The sequence below is a fragment of the Littorina saxatilis genome, linkage group LG8 (genome assembly GCF_037325665.1).
Source record: "Littorina saxatilis isolate snail1 linkage group LG8, US_GU_Lsax_2.0, whole genome shotgun sequence".
Lineage (NCBI taxonomy): Eukaryota > Metazoa > Mollusca > Gastropoda > Littorinimorpha > Littorinidae > Littorina > Littorina saxatilis.
The window spans coordinates 61,557,640-61,582,598 of record NC_090252.1 but is presented as its reverse complement, the minus strand read 5'-3'; the positions used below and the strand labels follow the sequence as shown (position 1 = coordinate 61,582,598).

General features: G+C 41.5%; 2 protein-coding genes across 3 annotated transcripts; one reads left to right on the top strand and one right to left on the bottom strand.

Annotated features, from left to right (window-relative positions):
• Window positions 1–1,647: 1,647 nt before the first annotated feature.
• On the bottom strand, window positions 1,648–13,483 carry LOC138974031 (uncharacterized). The gene is made up of 9 exons (XM_070346733.1): window positions 13,354–13,483; window positions 12,268–12,335; window positions 10,671–10,778; window positions 6,220–6,336; window positions 5,362–5,621; window positions 3,825–4,071; window positions 3,387–3,498; window positions 2,774–2,933; window positions 1,648–1,922 (listed from the first exon to the last, which is right to left on the bottom strand). Exons 2-9 carry the CDS (start codon window positions 12,329–12,331, stop codon window positions 1,776–1,778), a joined length of 1,215 nt encoding a protein of 404 aa, XP_070202834.1. The 5' UTR covers window positions 12,332–12,335; window positions 13,354–13,483; the 3' UTR covers window positions 1,648–1,775.
• A 741-nt stretch (window positions 13,484–14,224) lies between these two features.
• Window positions 14,225–22,706, top strand: LOC138974024 (uncharacterized). Of its 2 annotated transcripts, none has more exons than XR_011458270.1 (2): window positions 14,225–14,408; window positions 19,617–19,767. XR_011458270.1 is itself a non-coding variant. In XM_070346726.1 (2 exons), the coding sequence occupies exon 2, from the start codon at window positions 22,018–22,020 to the stop codon at window positions 22,573–22,575; it is 558 nt and encodes a 185-aa protein (XP_070202827.1). In that variant the 5' UTR covers window positions 14,225–14,408; window positions 21,922–22,017; the 3' UTR covers window positions 22,576–22,706. The 2 variants fall into 2 exon arrangements, 1 of the variants encoding a protein (XP_070202827.1); XM_070346726.1 differs by lacking the exon at window positions 19,617–19,767 and adding an exon at window positions 21,922–22,706.
• The last annotated feature ends 2,253 nt before the right edge of the window (window positions 22,707–24,959 follow it).

The window sequence follows — 24,959 nt, the reverse complement described above, 5'->3', positions numbered from 1 at the left end:
AAACACATGGCTATTGCCATATGTACACTGAGAAACGAAACACAATCGTATCGGTCCCGTTTAACCATATAGGCTGTGGGGACGACAAAACCAGAACCAACCAACCAAGCTCAAAATGGTATCAGTGTAATTGCCTAAAACCAGTACCAGTTCATGATTTTGTGAGTTTCTCATGAAAGTGATTTTGAGGTGTAAATGAAGTTCCTTGGACAAATACTTTTCATAAATTAGGTTAGAAAAATGTCCGGGTAATGTTCAACTTTAGCGGAAAATGTTGAACTTTAGCGTTGTACATTCTTAGCTCATAATACCGTGGCATTGTTGACTTATTTTTTTAATACAAGTCACTTATATCAAAGCAAAGAATAGTAATGCTTGTGCAATTGATTCAAAAGATTATTTACCGGAAGGTAGTAGTCGAGATGTTCTTAAAAATGTCCATTTCCAATGCTCTTGGGAAAAGACGACCATGTTGTATAGCAGTGGTTTTGTTGACACAAAGTCGGTTCGCGTCAAGATGTGTGTGTGTGTGTGTGTGTGTGTGTGTGTGTGTGTGTGTGTGTGTGTGTGTGTGTGTGTGTTTTTGTGTGTGTTTTTGTGTATGTGTATATTTCTGTCCCTTTTTTCATATGATTCTTCATATTTGTAAGTAAAGTGCACACTTTGGTCGGTATGTTATCAACATGAACACACGCACGGACGGACCCTGGCAGACCGATACACACAATTGTCTTCATATTTTCGACTCATAATTGAGTTCTGTCACTGTATTTGTATGTGCTGAGAAGGAAAAAAAGAATCATCCGAGTTTGAATTGTGTTTCAATCGATTGTTTCTCTTGGTGTGTGTGTGTGTGTGTGTGTGTGTGTGTGTGTGTGTGTGTGTGTGTGTGTGTGTGTTTCCTCTTGCCTATTTAATCCCACAGAAACAGCTTCTATTCAGTTCATTCAATTCGTTCGATTAAATTGACATCACACGAAAACTATGCTGAACATGCAAGCTCTCACCCTGTCTCTAGTCCTGTAGTTACTGCCTTCAATTGATTCAATACATTTCTCGTTCTCCAAGCAGGTCTTGTAACAGTTATAATATAATTGTCAAAGCATAGCAATTTAGAATGTTAAGTCTAGAAAATAAAAGTCAAAATTGCAGACAACTCCAGGTCTTTTTAGTCTCTTGATCAGTTTCAACAATTAACACAGAGCACTATGAGCGTGTGTGGACATTTTCTGTTTTATACTTTGAGTGCTGTTCATAGAACAGTTAGCAGATTATGCCAGAAACCATTAGGGTTTAGACGAATATTCTTATCCACTCATGTGTAAGGGTGGGAGGGGCCGATTGGAAATGAGGAACAGCTATACCCCATATTTGTGAAAAACAGCAGCATGCAAGATTCTGCTTACAGTTACTTCTATTATCACTTAATTGACGACGAACAAATCGGACTCTCAGTCCGGAAATTCTCAAAGCTCCTCTGCGGACTGTCCAGCCTAGCAAGTAGGCCTCATCAAGGATATAGTATCAAGGGACTTAGCCCATGTTCCTTGGCCGCACACACACACACACACACACACACACACACACACACACACACACACACACGCACACACACCTCTTTCTCAAAACCCCAACAAGAACACCAGGTTCTCAATGCTGTATCAAGTTTATTCAAGAAGGTCGGAGACAGGTCGTCCACAGACAGTTCTTTCCAGTCCGTCATGACGACACTAACGTGTCACGAACACTTCTGTATGACGTCAGAGCCGAGTGACCTATGTCGCGATTGCGAGGTTAGGGGCGCACTGTGACTTCACGAAGTTGGAGACACCCTCCAGTTCCATGCACCCGTCGAGTTCCTCGGACAGAGCGAGACAAGAGTTGGGGTCGGTACACCTACTGCACACGTACTCCACACAGTGCTGTCAACACACAGAGAGAAGAGATCAGTGAGCCAAACTTTACTTGAAAGGCCACTGCTCTTAGGCCAAGGGAAATGCGTCCAAACGTGTATATGACCGAGCTACACACATTGTGTATACAAATAACTGATATAGTGCTGCGAAGAGACAGAGAAAGACGAGATCAGTGAGCGAAACTTTACTTGAAAGGCCACTGCTCTTAGGCCAAGGGAAATGCGTTCACACGTGTACATGTCTACACACATTTTGTTTAACCACTGCCTAAAATATAATGCTGCGGAGAGCTAGAGCGAGGTCAACATTGATCTCAATTTGAGTTGATTCGAACGTGTACATCTACAAACGGCGACCCTCGGAACGTGTAGGCTACATCTACAAACCTTTTTTTGCAACAAGTGCCCACGAACTTTACACAGTGCTGCGAAAAAACAGAGAGAGAAAGGGGTTTTCCCTGTACTGGTTTAACAAGGACCTAACGAACAAGTACCTCACCCTCATGGCACTCTCAGGTCTCTCGAGGTTCTGGGTGATACAGCGGTGGTAGCGCTGTGTGTGTGTGTGTGTGTGTGTGTGTGTGTGTGTGTGTGTGTGTGACTCACCCTCATTGCACTCTCAGATCTCTCGAGGTTCTGGGTGATACATCGGGGGTAGCGACTCTGTGTGTGTGTGTGTGTGTGTGTGTGTGTGTGTGTGTGTGGTGTGTGTGTGTGTGTGTGTGGTGTGTGTGTGTTCGTGTGTGTGTGTGTGTGAGATTGAGTGAGTGAGTGAGTGAGTGAGTGAGTGTGTGTGAGTGAGTGAGTGTGTGTGTGTGTGTGTGTGTGTGTGTTAGTTTGTGTGTGTGTGTGACTCACCCTCATTGCACTCTCAGGTCTCTCGATGTTACGGGTGATACAGCTCAGGAAGTGACTCTTGGCAACAACGGGATAGCACAGTGTCGCTGCCTTAAACCTGTCAGCGGGAGTCTTGCACTTGTTGCTGATGGCGTTGGCCGTGGACTTGCAGTCAGAGTCACTGAGAACGAAAACATTATCATTTGATTAAGATGAGGTCGTGACAGTGCCGCCTCAACGTTGACAAAAAGCCGGATATGACGTCAGGAAATACATTTATCGAAAACATGAGAGAGAAAAAAAACCAACATCTGGGATTATCATCTAGAGGTATTTGTATGTAACGTTTCATGAATATCGGTCCTGTAGGATTATCGGAATCGCTCAATACACACTCACACTTACACACACACACACACACACACACACACACAAACACGCGCACGCACGCACACACACACACACACACACATACACACACACACACCCACACACACACACACACACACACACACACACACACACACACATACACACACACACACACACACACACCTGGCTGTGTGACAGACTATCAGAAAAGGCTATGACTGTGTTAGATGATGAGCAATATGACTGTGTGAGGAAGACTTACGTCTGAACGATGCCGTCGTTGGTGAAGACTTCGTGGAACAGGACAGCCTGGCGACTTTCCTTATATCCTTTGGACTTCTTGAACGCCTTGACCTCGTCCTTCGTTCCGTTACCTGTACATTGCACACATCGTTATTAGGCTGCCTGTTACCGATACCTGTACATTGCACACAGCGTTAGCTTTTCGAACTTGACGTAGAGACACCAGACACAGATACAGAGAGATAGACAGACATAGACAGAGGAACTGAGACAAAGCCAGAGACACAAAGACAGAGAAACACACATACAGAGCGATAGAGATATATCAGACACAGAAACACAGATACAGGGAGATAGACAGAGAAACTGAGCGACAATGACATAGACACAAAGACAGAGAAACAGAGACAAAGACAGAGAGACACACACAGACACACCGACAGAAACACCATCTTACCACAGATCTGGTCGGGGTATCCACTAGGTTGGAAGTTGTCGCTCAAGCAGATGAACTCGAAGCCAGACCTTCTGTGCCACGTGTCTCCAGGCATGTACTGTCCATACCTGAAGAGAAAACTTGCATTGTTCTTCTCGTAGACAGTCACCTCGTCGTCGTCAGAGCCGGCGGAAAAGCTGAGGATCTGGTCGATTTCCAGCGCGCCGTCTAACTTGTTGAAAGGCGCGTCCTTTATGCCATCAATGTACTGGGGAAAAATAGTGCAAGGATAATGTCAAAGGCGTGGTTTTCTGTGGCATAGAAGACGCGAGTTTTCATAACAATAATTGTCATACTGACACGGGCGCATCTGTTAACCCGTGATTTGTAAAAATGTAAAACATTTTCGCCCCGTGATTTGTAAAACATAGCCTTCATGTACACAATTAGCTGTTCTCTCCACTCCTCTCTGTCTTTCTCTCTCGCATACACCCACAAATACTCGGCTGTTCTCTCCCCTCCTCTCTCACCCTCTTTCTCTCACACACACACACACGTAAACACACACACACACACACACACACACACACACACACACACACACACACACACACACACACACAGAGCCACACACACACATGAGCGCGCGCACATGCACACACCCACACACACATACACGCACATCCACCTACATAGTTAGGGGAAGGGCTCCTAATATGGACCGGCTCCTAATATGGACCTTTATGTGCAGACCCAGAGACGGAAGCCATGTCCCACCCCCGTGTCATCACAATGGCACGTAAAAGACCTTGGTCATTCTGCCATAAGTGCAGGTGGCTGAATACACCTAAACACGCAGACACCTGGGTAGCTCGACTCCGTTGCTGCAAGCTTTCCACTGGGAGGAAGCGACCCGAATTTCCCAGCGATGGGACAATAAAGTAATGAAAATGAAATGAAATGAAATGAGTGTCACATGATCAAACGAAAGGATTTAATTGGATAGGGCGAGTGTGCTAAATCTGTTAGCGCACTCTTGGAATGCACTGATAAAATCCATTTTTGGTTTATGTCCCTTTGGCCTTTCTCTAAATTTGAGAAGATTCTTCTCATCTTCCATTTAGGTGCAATATGTAGCTTATCGTCTCCACAATACCAACAGATGCCTGAGACGAACATTGCCTCTTACTCCGACAGATTTGGAGTTAGTCTCAGCTGACGATCAGCTTTTTGATGTAGACGCTTTATTGACATTGACGTATGAGATATATAGACAACAGTGAAAACAGTTTGCACACATCCAGGAAATGAGCGATTTGCGGATATTTGCAGTAAACTACAATGGGATTGTAAAAAGTGTGGGATCAAAAAGATTCTAACACCTGAAACCGCCGAAAATCCCTCGTTGAATTACTTTTTCTGCAAGATTTTCGAGGTTTTGTTTTTGTGTTCTTGTGTGTGGAGGTTTTCGGGGGTTTACGGGAGTTGTCGGGTTTTTTTTCGGAAGTGTTTGGGAGTTTTCGGAGAAAATGACTTTGGGTACAAAGCAGAGACTGACCTTCTTAGCGATCTTGAGGTCACTGCGCCCCTCATACTTCATGCCGTCGCTAATTCTCTCCAAGCCCAGGAAAACGGTCTTGACGATGTAGCGCTTGTTCTTGTCAGCCTCGATGGCGTTGCCAGGGGTGATGGTGATCTTATAATCACCGCAGATCGTATCCCTGATGGCGTTGTACTTGCAGGGGAACTTGATGCGCTCCTTGGTGTTGCTGAACGTGCGCAGCTTCTTGCCGCGCCTCATGATGCACCGGTTGGTGTCTGCACGTGGCAGGGTGATATAACAACAATATCGTATCGTCACGTCATAGGGTGATATAACAACAATATTGTATCATAACGTCAAAGGGTGATTTAACAACAGTATTATATAAACACGTCACAGGGTGATATAACAACAATATAGTATCATCACGTCTAAGAGTGTTATAACAACGATATTGTATCACCACGTCACAGGGTGTTAAACAACAATAGTGTATCATCATGTCACAGGGTGATATGAATACAATATTGTATCACCACGTCACAGGGTGATATGACAACAATACCGTTTCATCTCGCACTACTGTTAAATCACAACACTACGTTATTGAACCTTGTCAACACGCACGCGACTTAATTACGACTGGACATTTTCCGTCTGTGACTCAAAGCTAGAGTTCTGTGACCCTAAAGCCTGGCGCTCACCTATGTAACGCCAGCAGGATAGACGACGCACTGCAGATTATTGAGGTAATTCGTTTTTTTGCCCACGTTGCGTGAAAAGAAAACAGGCAAAGTACTTGTCATAATCCCTATCGCAGCATGTAGTGTAGTGGCGACTGCGCAGATGTGTTTTGGCCTTAAGCTTGCTTACCGCACTTGTCCTCATCACTGTTGTCGCCACAGCCGTCGATGTCGGTACACAGCCACTGCACTGGGACACAGCGGTTGTTCTTACACTTGAAGTAGCCAGGGGGACACACGTACGTGTCTGACGGGACACATGAAGGGCATTAAGTCATCACGTCAAACCGAAACAAGAAGAGGAAAAGCATAGACACACATGGCAGCCACACACGTACGTCGCTGACAGGACACACAAAGGAACTCAGTGATTTCGTCAAACAGAAACTAGACAAGGCAAAGCATAGACACAGCGGTTGTTCTTACACTTCCAGTAGCCAGGGGGACACACGTACGTCGCTGACAGGACACACAAAGGAACTCAGTGATTTCGTTAAACAGAAACTAGACAAGGCAAAGCATAGACACAGCGGTTGTTCTTACACTTCCAGTAGCCAGGGGGACACACGTACGTCGCTGACAGGACACACAAAGGAACTCAGTGATTTCGTTAAACAGAAACTAGACAAGGCAAAGCATAGACACAGCGGTTGTTCTTACACTTCCAGTAGCCAGGGGGACACTCGTACGTCGCTGACAGGACACACAAAGGAACTCAGTGATTTCGTTAAACAGAAACTAGACAAGGCAAAGAATAGACACAGCGGTTGTTCTTACACTTCCAGTAGCCAGGGGGACACACGTACGTGTCTGACGGGACACATGAAGGGCATTAAGTCATCACGTCAAACCGAAACAAGAAGAGGAAAAGCATAGACACACATGGCAGCCAGAAAGCATTCTGAACAGGCACAAACAATTTCACAATTTCTTGTCACTTTCGACTCTTTTTTCCTATATTTTGATTGAATTTTCTAACCGACGCTCCCTAAAAAGGGCATGTGTATTTTGATAAGCGTGTCTGCAAGAAAAGTAAAATTGGAACTTCAATAGGGGAAGGGCTCCTAATATGGACCACTTTTTGTTTCATGCTGATAACTAGCTTGTTTTCTTGCGAAGAAGATTCATTTTGTGTTTGGTAGTCCTTCTCTCTTAGGTTAACCGTTAGGCCTAATTAGAGTGATATAGCTTTGATAGACATTTAGCATAAATTGTAATTCAATCAAGTTTGCGTTTTAATGAAACACTCAAACAGATCATGTGATTGGTCAGAATGCCCCAACTCATTAAAAATTACCGGTCATTAATTGTCGATAAACACTCGCTAAAAAATCCATTAACAACCTGCTGGCGAGGCGCATTGATACAGCCTCAACTAGTCTCGGTTAGCTTTGAGGGTCATTTTACAAGTAGAAAATATGAAGGCCAACGAAATACCGAGACCATAAGGTATGCGAAGTGATGACGTCGAATACGTGACGTAAGTTGATGCATGAATTCTTCCGGACTACGTCAGTCAATTCCAAAGATCGCTTTTGTGATGAAAATAATTTGTTTTAGAGTTTGCTGTCCAGAAACCCGTCAAAAAAGAAGGGAAAATGTGTGTGAAAGAAAACAAAACAGGAGCAGAGTGATACGATAGGAATACAGAGACATATTTCTTGGGACTTGACCCTTGCAGGTAGGTGGACTGAAAGTAGTGTGTGAACAGAACAGAACCAATTCTGTCTGTTTACAACCGCATGAAAGCAGGAAAGAGATCGTCGTCAGATTGAATTACAATAACATTAACATGCTTCCATTTGAAACTTCTCGGTCTTCATCGTGGATTGACGCCCTCCCAAAGTCTAATTGAAGCCCTCCGTCACTTCGCTCCGTCGGGCTTCAATTACCTTTGGTCGGGCGTCAATCCCCGATGAAGACCTCGAAGTTTCAAATGGAAGCATGTTAATGTGTAATTGAATACAGAAAAAATCACAAATGGTCCATATTAGGAGCCTGGGTGCCCAATATGGACCAGTGAAGAGGCCTTCACGAATCACTGTAAAAAGCCCCCTATACTTCAAAATAACATGATACAACTTAGTGTGCAAGTCAGACTAATTAAAATATGCTTTAGATTTATCTGTTTCGGGTTCAACGAGAGCATTATTTGAAGCACATCAGGAAACTAAAGAAGCTTATCAAAAACAGAGTGAAAATAAGTGAAATTATCAACTTCCACGAAAAAAAGACTATTTGTTATATTTTTTTGAAATCTCGAGGGCTAGTTATAGGTTATTTCCAGCAAGCTTCTTAATGAATTAATGAAAATAGCCTTTAGCTTTTATTTTCTTCGATTTGTTGAAGGTGGTCCATATTAGGGGACTCACACTTACTTTGAGATTTCGCTATTACTTTTTGCTTGCAGTAGAAACTCGGGGTCAACACTGCTAAAATGTAACAAATACGGTCTTAGCTGTCATATATAGCAATGTTTGTGTGATAAAAGCTTTAGCTGTGGACAGAAACGAGTCCGTTTTAGGCGGCAAATTTAGAGTGAACCCTGCCAAAAGTGAAAAAAAGAGAAAAAGTCTAACGATTTTGAGGTTTGTGTTTCTGCAACTGTTTTGACATGTGCAAGTTATCCAGAGAGGGTAAATACAGCCAATTAAATTGTTTTGAGCGCTCTTGCGCCGTTAGTTTGTCAGAACAGGAAGTGGTCCATATTAGTAGCCGGTCCACATTAGGAGCCCTTCCCCAATATACAATTCTGGAAAGGTCAAATAAGAAATTCACCAAAGTTACATTTTTATTATAGAATAAATCCAAAAACAAAGAGACTGCTTTTTTTTTGATTATCAAAGAATATAGCTATTCTGATAGACACGTGGGGGAATTCGGGGGCTGTGATTGGATGGTCTCACACATCCTTATTGCGATCATCCAAGGATAACGCTTCGGAAGTTGGTAAGTTCCTGCCGATACAAAGACGCATGGTCCCGGTTTCTTCCACGTGTATAAAGTACACGCATACCTCGCCAGGGTTGTGTCTGTGACTAGTCGACAGACGATGCCATTTGCTTTGTGTTTGTGTTTTTTGTTGCTTACAGTACATGACATACATTACGTGTAAAATCCAGTTCTTTAACAGACAACAAACCTTGCAAAGTTCAAGAAGCTGCAATCTGAAGCGACCTATCTCTAAATTTAGCAGACGATTTTTCCAATGTTTAACACAAAATCAGCAAACTCTCCTGTCACATAGAACGTCCATTGTATAGTGCAATGTAGAAATGAAGTTTCATCACGCGAATCCCCAACAGAAGTCAGACTTTCGAACATAGAATATACGCAAGCAAGCATGATACGTCATGACTCCTAGCATATTGACGTAATGCTAAATATCCGGTTATCTCGAGTCTTCTCGGTAATACATGTCCTAGGTTTTTCAATGTTCGGTGATTTCCGTGGATACATGCGCCAAGGGATATGCGCACTATAACCGTCATCTGCAATCAACGACATGGACCATTCTGGTAGTTGTTGCTGACAAAAACATGATTTTAACACAGAATAAAATGTCAGAATAGCTATATAAACGCTATTGCGTTTTCAGCGTGGTAATAGGGTCCGATGTTTAGACTCGAACAAGTATTTGTTTGTTTGTTTGTTTGCTTAACGCCCAGCCGACCACGAAGGGCCATATCAGGGCGGTGCTGCTTTGACATTTAACGTGCGCCACACACAAGACAGAAGTCGCAGCACAGGCTTCATGTCTCACCCAGTCACATTATTCTGACACCGGACCAACCAGTCCTAGCACTAACCCCATAATGCCAGACGCCAGGCGGAGCAGCCACTAGATTGCCAATTTTAAAGTCTTAGGTATGACCCGGCCGGGGTTCGAACCCACGACCTCCCGATCACGGGGCGGACGCCTTACCACTAGGCCAACCGTGCCGGTCGAACAAGTATAATGCGACTCGTTTTCGACTCGTCAGCATTATACTTGTCTCGTCTAAATATCGGACCCTAGTGCTCCGCTGAAAACACAATAGCTGTTAATAGTAACAAATTGTAAAACAGAACCATATCTGTTATTCATAAAACAAAGAAAATATAAACAGTCGTTGTGTAAACTAAGAATAAGTGCCCACGACCTGAAAATTGAAACTGGTAGATACAGCAATACACCTAGGGAAAATAGATTATGTGAAACATGTGGAGCAATAGAAGATGAAATACATTTTCTAGATAATGGCATAGAAAACAACCAATTACGAAAATCTTTCATGAGTGAAATTAATCGACCTATCTATTTATATGATGTAACAAGTCAACTTTTCCTACTAGACAATGTATACACACTAAATTGGGAGAATTTGTATATAATTGCTTCCCCAAAAAAGAAACAAATGAAATCATTTTGTTCTTTATCTTCCCGTGTCTTATAAACACTACATTTCATAGCAATAAAGTGTATTCGTATTCGTATTCACACACACACACACACACACACACACACACACACACACACACACACACACACACACACACACACACACACACACACACACACACACGCACACACACACTTACCACAGTTTTTCTCGTCACTGTTATCGCCACATCCGTCTATCCCGGTACAGACCCACGTGATCGGGACACACTTCCCGTTGTCACACTCGAACCTGTTGGAAGGGCAAGCTGCCAGACAAACAGAAAAAACGTCATATCACAAGACATAAAGCGCTGACTTTGAGCAATGACGCCATAGATTGCTTTTCGACGTCGTCATGGAATGTTGGTGTAACTCATTTTAGACATCTTTTCAGCAGAAGGCCCAACCTGATTATTTTTTATTATGAAATAGTGTTTATATTTGTACCTGGTATGGAGAGAAAGATAAAAGAATGTTGAATCATGGATTGTCCATCGTATTTTTTAGGAATATTTCTCATGGAGAATGATTTATTTAGTTCAAAAACATCTAAATCGCCAACAATCGAGTAACGCCAAAACTCCAGGACGACGATGTGTTATGATTGCTCACAAGAAGTACTTCACGTATTCTCTTTAAGCTCGTTAACTATTCCATTCGAATGGCGAACACATACGCTCGTAATATTTGTGGCAGTTTTCACACAAGTTCAAAACTGCGCGCGCATATTGACACAACACCAATTTGGAAGTTATATAAATGAGAGGACGTAAAATAGCTGTAGAGGCATTGCCCCTGTAACATAAAACGATACCTTTTATCCTGATGGAATTTGTATCTTGTAGTCACATTGCTTATCGATTACATTGTAGACTTGTTTTGATGTTTTTTGATGATTTACTAATGGAAATGCGTTCTTGTACATATTAATACCAATAGTAAAAAATTTACTTAAAAAAAAAAAAAAAAAAAGATCCATGAAGAAGGATGCTCCCCGCCAACAACAACAAAAACCAAAAAAAAAAAAAAGGCAAAAAAGAAAGGGTTGAAGCAGCCTGCATGCAACTGAGATTTAAAAAAAAGAAAGAAAGAAAAAAAAAAAGAAAGAAAAAACAAAAAAAAAAACAAAAAAAAAAAACAATGCTGAATGAAAAGTTTTTTGTTTTTGTTTTGACAAAGACAATCCAATTTTGCAATGCATGTTTTTCACACGTAATGTACGTTACTCTAAGTTCCGAAAATCAAAGCTTTCAGGAAAAAATTATAATATTACTTACTCGAAATGTAATCTTGATACAAAGTATTGTTTTAGCAGGGAAATTGCCGGTATCTTACCGGTAAATTCAATCTCAAAATAAATTCTTCAACTGGGCATACACCCACATCCACACACACACACACACACACACACACACACTCACGCACACACACACACACACACACACACACACACACTCACACACACACATACACACACACACACACACACACAGAAACACACACACACACACACACACCCACACACCCACACACACAAACCGGCTAACATGTCATGACTGTCACCCCCCCTCCCCCTCACCCCCCCCCCCCCTGATTAATATAACGTACTCGTTTTGTTTTACAATCATTCAAGGGCAGTAAGCGTAAAACAATGTCTTGTTCAACCGAGAACCCGGATTCCTACTTGAAGCACAAAAAATCCGGTTCGAAAAATAGTAAGCGCCATCACTGTGTTAAGATTAAGTCTGTACTTACCGGCTGAAGTAATCCCGGCAAACACCGCAATGACGCAAGCAGCGTAGAAGCTGAAGGACCCCATGATTCTAAAACAGCCAATCACAGCAGGGCTTTTGATTATGTTACATGTGGGAATTTGATTACGTCATCTATAGGCATTTAGATTACGTCATTTGTAGACATTTTGATGACGTCATTTGTACAGATTGTACAAGGTTGCCCTTAATTCTTAATCAGATTCAACTTTATAAAATACGTAAATTTTTTATCCATCTTCACAAAATAGCATATTTTGGAATGTTCAGCAAGCTTTTTGGATATTTGATCCAACTTAACAAAACCATAACGTAACAATTTGATTCAACTTCAGACAATTGTATCATCAAGCGTCTTTGAATTTTGACCAATTTTGACAAAAATCTGGAAACAAATAATTGTCGAAATGTTAATCCAAAACTGTGATCAAGTTTCACAAACTTCAAGTTTGATCTGACTCAAGAAAATGCTAAACATTTTGTATGAAAATTCATAAAGTTATCCAAATGTTGGTCGAGCTTCAGAAATCCTCATAATTCTGATAAGGCCTTTGACAATTTCAAAAATATAAAGAACGATTCAAAGAAGTCACACATTTGATATATCCAATTTAATAAAATCTCAAAATATTGATCAAACCTAAGAAAATTCAACGAATTTTTATTAAGCCTTAGGAAATGAGCTGTTGATCCATGCACTTAGAAAAATTTAAAGACATTTCTCAAATTTGAAATACTTCTAAACATTTTGATCCGACTTCAGATATGTCCAGCACCTTAGTCAAACCTAGTTAGCGTTCAGGATGTTGAGAATATTGTGAGCTTGCTATTCACACTGTTAGTCTTTACCAAGTGATTAATGTCTGTCAATTAGAATTTTTGGCACTTCTTACAAACTGACATTGCTAAAATCACAGTGAGCTCGCCATATGACGGTGAGATCTCGCTGCGCTATCTCCTTTCAACGGTCGTATTTCTCCAAGTGAGTATTGTCTGCCGATCAGGAATTTCAGGCATCTCATTCAAGCTAAAGTTGCTGAAATCAGAACATGGTGAGCTCTTTACTTACAAAGGTTGTATTTGTGTAGACACTCTGGCTCAGATGAGGAAGCAGGACCGGTTGCTGATACAGGACGATGTTCCGAACCGTTCTGACTGCAACAGAGAGGCCCGCCGCTATATATACAAAGTATTTTTTTCAGATTAAGGAAGAAATAAAATTCTTTACTGTCCTTCATTCTGATTGACAGAAATTACTCACGTGATTGATTACCATTGGGATTGTGTCGATTGTATAATTTCATTTATTTATTTGACGTCCACATACTGCTTACAGACATTGAGAGAGAGAGAAAGTCACGTATGGCCAATCCCACCCAGCTTTTTAATTCCGTCGTTTGAAAAGAATACATAATATCTTATGGCATTTTCTAGAAATAAACAACATAATATAATACTGGGCTGTTGCGCCGCACTGAAACCACACTTAATCACCATATAACACGCCATCCTCTCAAAAATGAATTCTTGAAATTAATTTCAAAATAAGACACAAATAGAAAATGTATATGAATTTTTTTATGATTTTGTTATTCATTTCAATACTAGTAATATTAATAATAAATCAACAGTAGACCGTCATCATCATCATCGTCGTCATCGTCATCATCATCATCATCGTAATCATCATCATCGTCATCATCATCACCATCACCATCACCATCATCGTGGTTCCGCTACCGTATGTTATCAACAGCTGGACAATAAACACTAGTTGTCTGATAATAAATATATATTGCGTTTTATTATCAAAGAACAATTGGAATGCACCTCCCAGTAAATACGGAGGGGGGGGGGGGGGGGGTGGGGGGGGGTGAGGGGTGAGGGGGGCGTATAGGTTTCATTCTGTTTGTTTATTTGTTTGTTAGTTTGTCTGTCTGCCTAGCTGGCTGCACTCAGATCTCTGGGCCTATTGAGTTGATATCTGTATTGTACCTAATTAGCAGAGGGAGGCACACAGTCGCAGCACAACAAGAAGTGTCTAGAATTCTAACGTTAACGAAGGAAATCCAAAAAGAAAGAGACTGCCAACGTTCCAAAATTCAGAATCAAGAAACAAGAAAGGTAGGTTGTTGGAACGTTTGTTATTGACAATTTAACGTTATTTGTTAACGGAGGAGGAATTAACGCCAAGAACAATGTGTAATATCTACTGTGTATGCGCTATAGAGGATCCAAACTATGCGCAAATACACTACGGTTTTTATGTGAATAATGTCCCCTGAACGGCATCACAAATCTAAATAGAATAAACTTGCTCCTCTTTGACTGTGTCTGTTTCCAATTGTAGCTACAGTGATTCGTGCAATCTGTACACTTTTACCATTCAGTTAGGAGTTTATAATGTCACCACGGACAAACCATATTTATTATCATTTTTGGTGCACCATGTGACCCACTTAGACCAATCATGAGGACTGATTTTAGGTGACCTGCTGAATGTTATAGCGGTCAGACCGGTACCCTTTTTATTTACCACTCTCAAAGATAAACTCTAATTTTGAATTAGAAATATCAGGGCGGCTTCTTCGCAGAAATGACCCTTTTATATTTAGTCAAGTTTTGACTAAATATTTTAACATCGAGGGGGAATCGAAACGAGGGTCGTGGTGTATGTGCGTGCGTGTGTGTGTGTGTCTGTGTGTGTGTGTAGAGCGATTCAGACTAAACTACTGGACCGATCTTTATGAAATTTGACATGAGAGTTCCTGGGTATGAAATCCCCGAACGTTTTTTTCAGTTTTTTGATAAATGTCTTTGATGACGTCATATCCGGCTTTTCGTGAAAGTTGAGGCGGCACTGTCACGCCCTCATTTTTCAACCAAATTGGTTGAAATTTTGGTCAAGTAATCTTCGATGAAGCCCGGACTTCGGTATTGCATTTCAGCTTGGTGGCTTAAAAATTGATTAATGACTTTGGTCATTAAAAATCTGAAAATTGTAAAAGAAAACCAAAATTTATAAAACGATCCAAATTTACGTTTATTTTATTCTCCATCATTTGCTGATTCCAAAAACATATAAATATGTTATATTCGGATTAAAAACAAGCTCTGAAAATTAAATATATAAAAATTATTATCAAAATTAAATGTTCCAAATCAATTTAAAAACACTTTCATCTTATTCCTTGTCGGTTCCTGATTCCAAAAACATATAGATATGATATGTTTGGATTAAAAACACGCTCAGAAAGTTAAAACAAAGAGAGGTACAGAAAAGCGTGCTATCCTTCTTAGCGCAACTACTACCCCGCTCTTCTTGTCAATTTCACTGCCTTTGCCATGAGCGGTGGACTGACGATGCTACGAGTATACGGTCTTGCTGAAAAATGGCATTGCGTTCAGTTTCATTCTGTGAGTTCGACAACTACTTGACTAAATATTGTATTTTCGCCTTACGCGACTTGTTAATACATTTAATAAACTTTGCCTTGTTAAGATACCGAAAAGTCAATTTTTGTCGGTTGGTGTATGTGCACAAAACTTCAAGACACCACCCAATTTCTCAGAATGCCATGCTGTTTGTTTGTTTGTTTGTTTGTTTGTTTGTTTGTTTAACGCCCAGCCGACCACGAAGGGCCATATCAGGGCGGTGCTGCTTTGACATATAACGTGCGCCACACGCAAGACAGAAGTCGCAGCACAGGCTTCATGTCTCACCCAGTCACATTATTCTGACACCGGACCAACCAGTCCTAGCACTAACCCCATAATGCCAGACGCCAGGCGGAGCAGCCACTAGATTGCCAATTTTAAAGTCTTAGGTATGACCCGGCCGGGTGCCATGCTGTGCTTGTGCTTGAAAATTGCACGGTCAAAGTTCTATCGAATCAAATGAAATTGCGTCGCTCAATAAACGTCAGGATCAGAGCAATCAAGTCTTCATTGGGCTATTCCATCTTATTTGCACGATAACTTTGATCATTATTGTGCACATTAGCTGGTAATAAAACCGTCATTTCTAATAATACTGACTGTAAGCATATGATTACAGGCATGTCTAAAAAATGATATCAACATTCGCCTGCTGTCATGAGGTGATATCCGTTACCTCGACATGTGATCATTTGCTATCAGTAAGCATATTAGAATTAACTCATAATAAAAGTCAGCTGTTGCGCTGTATGGAATTTGAGTCAAAGAAATGAAATATCATTATTCTGTGTAAAATGACATCGAAAATTCCACTTAAACAGAGTAATAATGTTTACTGCTGTTTTATAAAAACCAACATTAACTGTAATAATATTTAATTTATTATACCCTCCACGCGAAATAAGACGCTCGATTCATGCTTTGATACATAATGTGAAACTTGCAGGTTAATTCCGTCTGTGTGTCTGTGTGTGAGAGCGTGTAAGGCAACAGCCTGAAGAAATATATCTTAAGTATAAGATACGTCTAATGCAGTATCCTTTTGAAAAATAAAAGAGAGAGCCATCAGACAGTAGAGCTGAGACGCTTATGTTCGTGTCTCGTGTAGAATCCCAGACAAATCTAAATTTGTTCACAGACAGGTCTGGACGCTTATGAAGGTATCAGGATATGATAATGACCTCATTTGGGTATGGCATGTGTTTCCTAGTACAGAGAACAGCGAAGACCTTATCTTGGCATGGCGTATCCACCCCAATGCCATCCTTCTATGGCAGACAATTCTCCCCTTTTCTTTAGACCCGCATGGCCAAATAGGTTGAACGGACGTTAAACACCCAACAGCATTTTTCTTTAGAGCGATCCCTTCCCAATGGGTACCTCCATCCACACCCCATCCCATCCCCCTTCCACCCTTCCACCCTTCCACCCTTCCACCCTTCCACCCTTCCACCATTCCACCCTTCCACCCTTCCACCCTTCCACCTTTCCACCCTTCCACCCTTCCACCCTTCCACCCTTCCACCCCTCCAATTGGAATTCGATCCCGCATCGCCATATATCAAATCAAATCAAATTAACTTCATCATCTCACATGGAGAAATTGCAGTTGTTGGGACGTATAAAACCAACCACCAATCCACTAGTGAGACGTTTCTCCCTTTTTTCTGCTCAGCCCTTCCCAAGGGGTATATTTATATTTGTTGAGTGTAGTTGGAGGACCCAATGTACAACATTTGACATTAATGTGGGTATCAACGTCAAATCGAGAGTTCTAATAACACACAAAATATATCAGTCTCTACGTGTGGACAAAGGCATATGAAACTCCTAGGCTTTTCTTGTGTTTGTAAGTGCTTAACACGCTATAAATCCGTCATTATGTCCTAATGGAGTCTTGGATTTAATTTCAAATCATTGGAACAGCGGCTATCAACTTGTACAATTAGCCTTTAGATGTTACCTTATATTTCCCTTCGAAAGCAATATCCAAGCTGTAATGTACTGATCTGTTAGATTATTGACACGTTTTATTACTGTGTTAAAGTATCATCATCATCTTCATCATCATCGTCATCGTCATCATCATCATCATCATCATCATCATCATCATCATCATCATCATCATCATCATCATCATCATCATCATCCTCATCATCATCCTCATCCTCATCATCATCATCATCATCATCATCATCATCATCATCATCATCATCATCATCATCATCATCAGCATTATCATCATCAGCATTATCATCATCATCAACATCATCATCAACATCATCATGGACGGTGTGTGTGTTGAAAGGGTGGGCGTAAAAAAAGGGGAGTGAGGGACCAAGTGTTGCTGGGAAGGGGGTGGGAGGTGCACAATTAGAAGGAATGGGCGTTAAATAGGGGGGGGGGGGGGGGGGGGTAGGAGGCGGTGCCCACTGGAAGAGGATTGGCATTAAGAGATGGGGAGTGGGGTAAGCATAGTTGAGGTGGAAGGAATAGACATGGAGGCAGAAAGGCAGGGCAGAGTGTGTGTGTGTGTGTGTGTGTGTGTGTGTGTGTGTGTGTGCGTTTTGTGTGTGTGTGTGTGTGTGTAGGGAGTGGTTCCGAGGAGGGTTGCGATGCTTAACACGGGTAGACTTAAACAAGACCACTTGCTGCTGTCAAGCCTTCACACACACACACACACACACACACACACACACACACACACACACACACACACACACACACACACACACACACACACACACACACACACACACACACAAACACACACACACTCACTTCGTCTCGATTCCTAGTCTACCGTAAAACATTAAGTTCAAGACTTAATATAAAAGAAATTAAGCAACCAAGGAAGAAATTCCAATATGGACGTCCGAAGATCTGAAAACCGTCGCACGTAGATTTAGAGGCAAGCAGTGATTTTTTCATATCACAATAACCAATAACTCCTGAATAAATATGAACACTAACGACAAATTAATTGCCTTTTTGTGGCAAGCTAAATAATAACGTATTTATTTTCGAGCGTGAAGAATAAACCAGCCATCAATCACCACGACCAATTTGATAACGTGAGAGGTGTAATAACATACATTATGGAGCTATCGCGGAAAACTTCAAGTACACTAAGGTGGTCTTGTAAATCAGTACAATTATAGAGAAACGTATGTCTCAATACTCTCAAGCTACAGACCTCTACGTGGGCGGGGATGTAGCTCAGTCGGTAGCGCGCTGGATTTATAATAATAATAATAATAATAAATGAGCATTTATATAGCGCAACATCATAACTTTACAAGTATCCAGATGGCCGCTGTCATTGTGAGTTCGTCCCCACGTTCAGCGAGAGATTTATTTCTCAGAGTCAACTTTGTGTGCAGACTCTCCTCGGTGTCCGAACACCCCCGTGTGTACACGCAAGCACAAGACCAAGTGCGCACAAAAAAGATCCTGTAATCCATGTCAGAGTTCGGTGTGTTATAGAAACACAAAAATACCCAGCATGCTTCCTCCGAAAGCGGCGTATGGCTGCCTAAATGGCGGGGTAAAAAACGGTCATACACGTAAAATTCCACTCGTGCAAAAAACACGAGTGTACGTTGGAGTTTCAGCCCACGAACGCAGACGAAGAAGAAGATCTCTACGTTGTTCTTTTTAGTACATTGTACTAGCAATAGTAGTAGTGTCAGGTGGTTTGTTTGTAAAAAATGAGAATATTGCACATTCAACAGCTCGGGGTCGGGGGGAGGGGGGATTTGATAGCTAGGGCTAAGAAATTAGTTTTTCAATGTTTCCCCGACCGACCCTGTGTTTTCTTGCCGACCCTAGACATTTTGTCTTTGTACCTTCAAATAAAAACAACAATTAAAAATGGCAAATTTGATTTTGCAGGCTTCACAAGGAATGTGACTTTCTCTGAAGTCCAGGGGACACAGCTCACATGATTACCGGAAAAGAAAAAGCCACACATGCGCCTGTATGAACAAGAAAAAAAGCTTCCAAAACACCAGTATTCGTCCTCCCGACCCTACTTTGTTTGGTCTTGTCATTGGAAACATATGTGACCCTCCACCACGACATTATAAGATGTTTGATGGGTTGTTGACAGACCAGCTTTTTTGTCGTCCGAGGGGGAGCATATCGTCTTTTGTTTCATATTTATTGACCAAGGCCGAAGGACCGACAAAAAAAGCTGGTCTGACAACAAACCACCAAATATCGTTTTTGTCATCATTTTGGTAGTGAGAAAATAAGATAACAATCAACACAGGGAGCCATGCTTTGAAACACGGGTTCCGTGCTGATAACCACACGAGTTCCGTGCGGATAACCACTGGCAATCAAAGCTGGCGTGTGAAAGCAACTTTCTGTATTTTAGAGTTCATAAAATGTTGGGATGAATATGTCAGGTTTGAGGATGCACAGTTCTGTTTGTTCATCTCGGTATTCCACTCCCTCGGCTTTCAGTTGTGAGTATTAAGCTTAGTAATCGAATGTGGAAGCTACGTTGAGTCAAAGGTCACAGAAGATTTGCGTCGTGCAGCGAAGGAAAGAATCGCGATCTTGTTTCCGACTCAGTACCTCTTTGTTTTTCATTAGACCTGTCAATCTGTTTGCTCGGCTTTGTGAAATGTTTGCATATCTTGTTGCTATTTTCTTTACTTTTATCAGTATTTCTTATTATTTGTGCTTCGTTTATCGATACAACGTCTTGTGCACGGGTCAAAATGTGTGTGTCAGCTCAGGGGTCAATTGGTTTGACTTGAACTTGACGTTCGTGTTTCTCACACAAAGATACACGCACTCCATGACTTTGTAAGAAGACATGACATATCGGTAGGTTTCATTTGTTTGTGACGAATTTATTGAAGTAGTTTTGTTTTTTTGTTTACTTTTGCCAGTTTGCCAGTTGGTTTTTGGAACTTTGCAAAGCAGTGTCTTGTCGTCTGTTTAGGTCTGGGGAAACGCCAATGAAAAGAGCCGAAGAATCCTCGAGCGTTTCTATTGGGTTTGCTTTTGATTATCCATGTAATAGGGCTTCCTGCAACTATGGTAACCGGGGATTTATTCCCCGGGGAACATGAGATTTATTTACCAGGTGCTTGTGAATGAAAACTCGTGAAAATGATGACAAGAGTCGCATGTCACCTCGCGCGTTTCTGCGCTAGGCTTAATATAAGTCCGGGGAGTGTCTGGTAACAGTGTGAGGGTCACCTTAATCACAGGCTTATAACTCAAACAGTGTTCGCTCTTTTCTAAAACGGCTTTCACCACTGGATAGAGCATAAAAAAAAACTTGTAAGGAAAATGTAAAAATATGAAAATCATGCAAAGGTGACATGCGACTCATTCCGTGGTGGAGGGTCACAAATACCTGATGTTGTGTGGGTCCTTGCCATACGTGGATTCGACGCAGGACAGATGACATAAAACTATTACAAATGAAAGAGCCTGAAATGTTATTTCTCCCGGTTTGGTATATCTGGTATTGTTCCTTTGAGGTACCTTGGAACTGTGTTTGGTTCCTTCCTGTTGTTTGTTTGTTTCGTTCATGGGTTGAAACTCCCACGGCTTTTACATGTATGACCGTTTTTTCCCCGCCATTTAGGCAGCCATACGCCGCTTTCGGGGGAAGCATGCTGGGTATGTTCGTTTTTTTAAAACCCACCGAACTCTGACATGGATTACAGGATATTTTCCATGCGTACTTGGTCTTGTGCTTGCGTGTACACACGAAGTGGAATAAGTCACTAGCAGGTCTGCACATTAGTTGACCTGGGAGATCGGGTAGGGGTTTGAACTCACGACCTTCCGATTAGAAGGCCGATGTTTTATCCACTAGGCCACTGCGCCCGTCTGCTGCTTCCTGTGAAAAGTGGGAGGTTTTGCTGAAGTACTTGTGCTGACTGACATTTTGTGATAGTTACACTCTGCACGGACATATGTGTTAGTTACACTCTGCACGGACATATGTGTTAGTTACACTCTGCACGGACATATGTGTTAGTTACACTCTGCACGGACATATGTGTTAGTTACACTCTGCACGGACATATGTGTTAGTTACACTCTGCACGGACAGCTGTGTGTCCAAGTGCAGTGATACTCTTTTCCATGTAAAACAAACCCCGGACCAATCCCCAGCGAAGGATGTGTCCGAAACACGTGTGTGGATTATTTGTTTCACTGAAAGCAGGACTGCAGGAATCTCCAGCCCCTGAGGAGAGAGATCTGGACAAGGCCGACGACCCTCCACGAGAAGCTCAACGTGAGCAAGACGAAGGAACTCATCATGGACTTCCGACGAACCAAGTCCGCCGTCGACCCCATCATCATCAAGGGCGAACCAGTCGAGATGGTGGATACCTACAAGTATCTGGGCACCATCATCGACAACCAGCTCGACTGGTCGCCAAACGTGGACGCCGTGTGCAAGCGGGCAAACCAGAGGCTCTTCTTCCTGAGGAAGCTGCGGCAGTTCCACGTCGACCCACAGATCCTCCACCTCTTCTACCAGGCGACTATTCAGAGTGTCGTCTCCTTCAACCAGCTCTGCTACCACAGCAGTGCAAAGAAAGGCGACATGGAAAGGTTGGAGAAGATTGTGAAGAGAGCAGGCTCCATCATTGGCTCTGAGCTTCAGCCTCTCAGCACTCGATTCCCGAGTGTGGCGCTGAAGAAGCTGAGCATGATCCGCTCTGACGACCGCCACCCTCTGCACCAGGCGCTCGCATCGTGCGAGCCCACGCGTGAGTCATCACGCCGTTTGAGGTGCTGGCGGGCCAGGACGAACCGGATGAGGGACTCGTTCCTCCCGATGGCTGTACGACTCTACAACCAGTCCCTGTGAATGTGACAGTATGCTAGATAGACTTGAGTGCTGTAAAATTTGACTGTGAGGACTATGGGTGATGTGAACTGTGATGTGAGGACTATGGGTGATGTGAACTGTGACTGCGGAAGGATGCTGTGAACTGTGACTTGGAGGACTATGGGTGATTTGTAGTAGGTGTGAGCGATGGTAGAGTAGAGGACGTGTGATTGGCGGGGGGGGGGGGGGGGGGGGTAAGAGTGAAATGTTGACGTCTGTTTACTTTGTATGATGGGGGGGGGGGGGGTTATGATGTAATGTAATGTATGATGATGTACTATGTGTTGATTGCGTATGTCTGGGGGTTATGATGTAATGTATATGTATGATGATGTATTCTGTGTCGATTGTGAATGTATGGTGGGGTGGGGGGGTATGATGTAATTTAATGTACGATGATATATTTGGTGTTTGATAGTGTATGATTGTTGTTAGTTGTAGATTATAGTACGATGTTTGATGTTGTAATGTTTGTGCGTGTGTTATAATGCAATATGTTATGATGTAATGTGTGATGATGTATTCGGTGTTTGATAGTGGATGTATGCTTGTTAGTTGTAGATCTAGTACGATGTTTGAGGCTGTAATGTTTGTGCGGGTGTCATATGTAGCCGTACGAGGGTTCCAGTGTGTGAGTTGTGCATGGCCGGGCGCTAGAGTGCTGCATGAATGAGTAAGTGCATGTGGAGTTTTTTTTTTTTTTTTTTTTTTTTTTTTTTTTTTCTTTTTTAACACTCAACTTATACCAGGCCCCTGAGGGTTAAGTCCCTTTGAAAAATAAATAATATTTCAAGGGGTGTCCCATATCTAAATTTACTTATACACATTTTTCCAATCAAGATTAAATGGGTAAGATACTTAAACATTTCATGTGTCAAACCATTCTTATCTCGCACATAAATCAGCACATCTGTTGCTTGTAGAATAATTGCTATGTTATATCGATTGTAGAACAATGTTTCAACATGCTTCCACAAATGGTGAATTTTACTGCAATAGAAAAAGAAATGTTCAATGTAATCAACTTGTTCAATACAGTATGGACATTTATCATTATTTGCGAGTCCCATTTTTAAGAGGAGAATATTGGTTGGGTATATATTGTGTAATATCTTCCACTGTAATTCTTTTAGTCTGGTTTCTGTTGTTGTTTCTTTTGCATTAAGCCAAACTTTTTCTTCAATACTAATACCAAGTTTGTTCAGCCAAAATCGAACACAGCAGGGTGGACTATATTTCATATCTGTCATAAAATTTCGAAATTCTCTAGCTTTTAACATCACGTTATCATTAAAATACAATTTCGAGAATTCTTCAGTGACAGCATATACATAATCCGTATTGTTCTTTAAATAACGAGACAACGCCGAGTGAACAACAATGTACTGTAAATAGAGTTCTGGTGAAGTACCAATTAGGTTCTGTACATTTTGAAATGACAAAATGGAATTGTTTTCTAAGAGGTCATTGACATGTGTTATTCCTTTTTTTGCCCAGTTGTCAAAATAAATTACATTATTTTGATATTTTATATCGACATTATTCCATATGCATGCCATCTTCAGAGATGACGAAGAGTGCAGTGTATTATGTTCCAACCAGACTCGCAGTACTTTGCTCCAGAAGGAGGACTGAAGACTATCTAACCCTTTAAACTTTTTAGGACCAATAATTGAATTAAAACATGATAAATCTGTTCCAAAATTACGGAAATATAATCTAGGAATCCAAGTCCATGTACTATTGTTATTCATATTCGAGAGCTGAGCAAGCCAGCCGCACAGAATAGATTCTTGCAATATTTGCATATCAATCATTTGGATTCCTCCTGTTCCTATTCCACTGCACATAACACTTCTCTTCACTTTCTCAAACGCTTTCTTGTTACAATTAATTTTCCTCCAAAGAAAACGAAACAATAACGTATTAATTTCTTTCAACACAGGTTCAGGGATGCATATTGCCTGCATAACATAAACGAGCTGAGAAATCAAAAAACTTTTTATTACGCACATTTTACCAAATATGCCAAGATTCCGTTTTTCCCAGTTTAAAATCACCTGCTTAATACTCTTAATTCGTTGTGTCCAGTTTTCATCCACGAGGGAGGCACTGGATGTATTGCAAAAATATATTCCCAGAATCTTCATTTGTTTAACCCATCTTAATCCGTATCCTCCCTCGTTGCTATTCCGTTTTGATCCAATCCACATTGCTTCTGATTTTACTCTATTTATCTTCAAACCGGATATAATTGTAAACTCGTCTAATATCCCCAAAACAACTTTAATGTCATCTTTATCACGCAGAAACATGGTAACATCATCGGCATACAGAAGTGCCTTCAAAATCTTTTTAAACAT